The 3939-nt window shown below is 40.9% G+C and overlaps 1 protein-coding gene across 1 annotated transcript; it reads right to left on the bottom strand.

The window, feature by feature from the left end:
- Positions 1 to 1572: 1572 nt before the first annotated feature.
- LOC125469475 (UDP-glucuronate 4-epimerase 3-like) lies at positions 1573 to 3270 on the bottom strand. Its single transcript, XM_048566841.1, has one exon. It carries the CDS (start codon positions 3233 to 3235, stop codon positions 1937 to 1939), a length of 1299 nt encoding a protein of 432 aa, XP_048422798.1. The 5' UTR covers positions 3236 to 3270; the 3' UTR covers positions 1573 to 1936.
- Between the last annotated feature and the right edge of the window lie 669 nt (positions 3271 to 3939).

Consider the following 3939-nt stretch of genomic DNA (forward strand, 5'->3'; position numbering starts at 1 on the left):
GGACGGCCCCTCTCCAAAGAACATATAATGAAAGGCAATAAACGTCTAAATATGCAAAACAAACTAACAACACATATAAACATATGTCGAATCGGCATGGACGAAAACTCATTACCCTTTGAAGCTTATTGTTCCGTTCAACACGTCAAATGATCCGAGACAGGAAGGAAGACAACTATACGCTTTGACGCTTTCCCACTCTTTCCCACTTGTTCCTTTCTGCATGCTCTGCCAAAACTTGATAATTTTTTCTTACCCAACACGTGTTATGCTACCGCACTTTCAATCTGGACTTTATTAGACGGTTTCTTGTTGAATGTATGCTACAGATTAACGGTGTTGATAACATAACATGCCAGATATCTGAGAAAAGAATATTACCCCTTCTCGAACTTCTTTCAAAATAATCTTAATGACTCAGTACTCCTGCAACTTATTAGCCATCCAAGACACAAACTACTAGTTTATAATAGAATGCAATCTTTCCCAAGCATGTAAAGACAGTTTAACGAAGAGCCAAGCGTATTCTTGCCGTCTTCTGGAACTAAAATTGGCAGAAATTGAGATTGATCACAACAAATAAATGAATTGTAATGAAAAGCAAATCAAACGGTTTTCTGACAGAGCACTGCTGTTACACATTCTACTTATGCACACATTCTTCTTACCCTACTTGCATTCCGGAAAAGTCCAACCATGTTACTGAAATTGAAAAAAAAAATGTCCAACCCTGTATTTGGACTATGGAATTACCATCTTTGCCATAACTCACTTACTAAAACAAAGACAACATACAGTTTATCAAAACTATATCATGCACAAATAAGGAAATGTGGATAAAAAAAAGATGAAAGAGTTACTTGAGGTTGTTTTAAGTTTTAACATACGTAAAATGCCAAACGGGACTTCCAAAATCAGCCAAAGGAGGAAAAAGAAGAAAGGGAAAGTCTGTAACAAAAGAAATTGACAATAGAAGAAAGATATATAAACAAATGAATAGAAGTTTTCACTTTCCACTTTTTTATGTACTTCTACATTCATCGTCTTTCAACAAAAGAAGAAAACCAAAAGGTTAATAAGAACCCTAAACGAGAGATAACCAAATGATAGAGAGATTCAAATCTAACTCAGAGTAACAATTAAAAGTTCTTTGGCTAACTAATGTCATTTCCAAGGAATACAGTAAATGAGCACCCAAATTCGTGATATAGAGTATAACGCTTAGCAGAACATATAATTTTAGCACCCCAAATATCATGTGTATTATTGACAATATAAACCAGAAAGTAAAGGAAAACTGAAATGCAAACCTGATATGCAAGAATGATCTGTCATTAACTCTAAGCACTAAAAGGGGGAGCAGGATTAGCCTTGCAGTTGCGCTACATGACGTACTTAAGCTTGTTCTAAAGGTCAGAGTGCAGGGCGACAAAGTCAGCTGCAAAATTAACCATAAAACTGCAGCATAGGAATCGATGGACATCAATTACAGACATTAATTACAAAAAATACAATTTATGAAAAACAAATAACATATTGCACAAAAATATTGGGATTCACTTCATACAGTAGTTAGGATCCAAACTATTGTGCGCTATTTTATTGATTGCTTGGCAATGATATACGTTCACCAATTAGCATATGCTCTATCAGTCATGAATTCTACAACGCCATAGCTCCAACAATTACATTCCAACAAAAAAAGAAAGAGATGGTCCTCAATTTCGCTCAATACAGCATGGAAGTGCTTGGAAGACAATCTCTCACAACCACAGAACTTCTTCACCATAGTTCACAAGGTTCCTCCTCATATGGCATTACATCATAATGATATATAGAAAAACAAAACAGGCACTGACAGAAACGTTAAAAACAATCATAATATTATATTCAACAAGAATTCAAAGGGGTCTACCGCACAATCAAAAGAATTTTATCATCCAGAGGCTTTCTTCCCACCAGAATAGTAACTGAGGTACCACCGTACGAATTTCTTCAGCCCTGTCTGCAGATCCGTTGTGGGCTTATATCCAAGTTCCCTCTGAGCCAAACTGATGTTTGCGTGTGTAAACTGAACATCCCCATTACGTGGCAACTTTGTTATCTTTCTCTTAGCCTTCACCTTCAAAAGTCTCTCCAAAATGGTCACAAGATCCGTAACTGGAACAGGCGATGTATTCCCCAAATTGAAAACCCGCAATTGGGCAGGCCCCTTCTTCTTTCCCCCACTCCCAGTACTCTTCTCGGCGGTATCTAATGATGCCAAGCATCCCTTCACAATATCATCAATGTAGGTAAAATCCCTTGCAACCGTTCTATGATTAGCCCCCTCAAAGATTGGAATGGTCTTACCCTTCAATATATCCCTTGTGAAAAAGAAGTACGCCATATCAGGCCTTCCCCATGGGCCATAAACAGTAAAGAACCGTAACCCGGTAAGGGAAAGGCCATGGATATGGTTGTAAGTGTGTGCAATTTCCTCACCGGCTTTCTTGGTGGCGGCATAAAGACTAGCCGGCTGGTCAGTCCGGTCTCTTTCCGAAAAGGGTACCTTAGTATTTAATCCATAAACAGAACTAGAACTTGCCCAAACAATTGCAGGTTGTGGATTTGCATTTTTACAAACTTCAAGAAGATTAACAAGACCAGCTATATTACTATGAACATATGAGCCTGGGTTTTCCATGGCATACCTCACACCAGCTTGGGCAGCCAAATGCATCACATGGGTGAACGCCACCACCTCGAAGAGCTTGCTCAGCAAAGGGGCGTCGTTTATGTCGCCTTCCACAATGAACACCCCACTCCGCTCCAAAAGCGCCTGCCGAGCCCTCTTCAACGAAGGGTCGTAGTAGTCATTGAAGCAGTCCAGACCAAGGACCCCATCACCGCGGCGTTTGAGCGCCGCCGACACGTGGGTCCCGACGAAGCCAGCAGCACCGGTGACGAGGACGGAGATTCCGTGGCGGGACCGGACTTTGGCGGAGGACCTGACCCGTTTTTCCCAGGCGGGTCCGCCCCAATTGTAGGTTCTGAGAGAGCGGCGCGAGGGATCGGACGGCAGAGAATTGGAGGATGGCGAGCGAAAGAAGAAGATCAAGATCAAGCCGAGGAAAACAAAGGACCAGAATGTGAGCTTAGCGAGAGAGCCGTGCAAGCGGAGGCGGTGAATGTAGGGCGACTTGTCCATCTTGAACTTGCCAGGCGTCGGCGGACTGTTGTCAAGGTGGGACATTTGCTTGAGCTGGGTCACCTTCAATGGCGAATGTGAGCAAAACCCAGGTCTCGGATTGCTGAATTTCGGGCGGAAAGCTTGGATTGGGGTCTGGTTTAGGGTTTGACGAACTGGGTTCCTCGAGATTTCCTCAGAAAACGGCGGTGGCGGCGCCGGCAGTGGTGGCAGTGGTTGCAGAAAAGAACAAGTGAGCTACTCTTACCTCTTTTCCATGGTCTGATTAGGTAATGGTTAGGACCTTTGGGCCACCATAGGTTACTAGTATTTATTAGGCCCACTGCTAATGTTAAGCCCACTAACACCACTAAACCCTAGCTATAAAGTTGAAAGCTTTTGATTTGGGTTAATGGTTTGGGATTAATCACTGTTTAGAGAGAAGGAGAGGAAGTAGAGGAGAGAGATTGATGGAGATGAGAGGACAAAGAACTGCAATATTTAATGGAGATCAAACAAGACAAAAAAAAAAAAAAAAAAAAAACTGTTTAAACTTGATTAAAATCTGTTAATCTGATGGTGGTTTTCTGCAAAGATAGCTGGTTTTGGTTTCTTTTTTTTTTTTTTTTTCTTTTTGTCAACTATAAATTTGTTAGATTAGAAGTTAAATTAAGGAGTCGACGGGATTCGAAAAACCCACACCGTGGTACAAGAAATTAAAAAAAAAAAAAGTAACTGGTTTTTAGTTTTTTCTCCTTGTTGAAATAAAT

Source organism: the organism of the source record quoted next, unplaced genomic scaffold (genome assembly GCF_019419815.1).
Source record: "Pyrus x bretschneideri cultivar Hongxiangsu unplaced genomic scaffold, Pyrus_bretschneideri_v1 Contig43, whole genome shotgun sequence".
Classification (NCBI taxonomy): Eukaryota; Viridiplantae; Streptophyta; class Magnoliopsida; order Rosales; family Rosaceae; genus Pyrus; species Pyrus x bretschneideri.

Coding starts and splice junctions, on each gene's coding strand:
- LOC125469475 (XM_048566841.1), bottom strand. CDS start 3,235: ATGTCCCACCTTGACAACAGTCCGCCGACGCCTGGCAAGTTCAAGATG.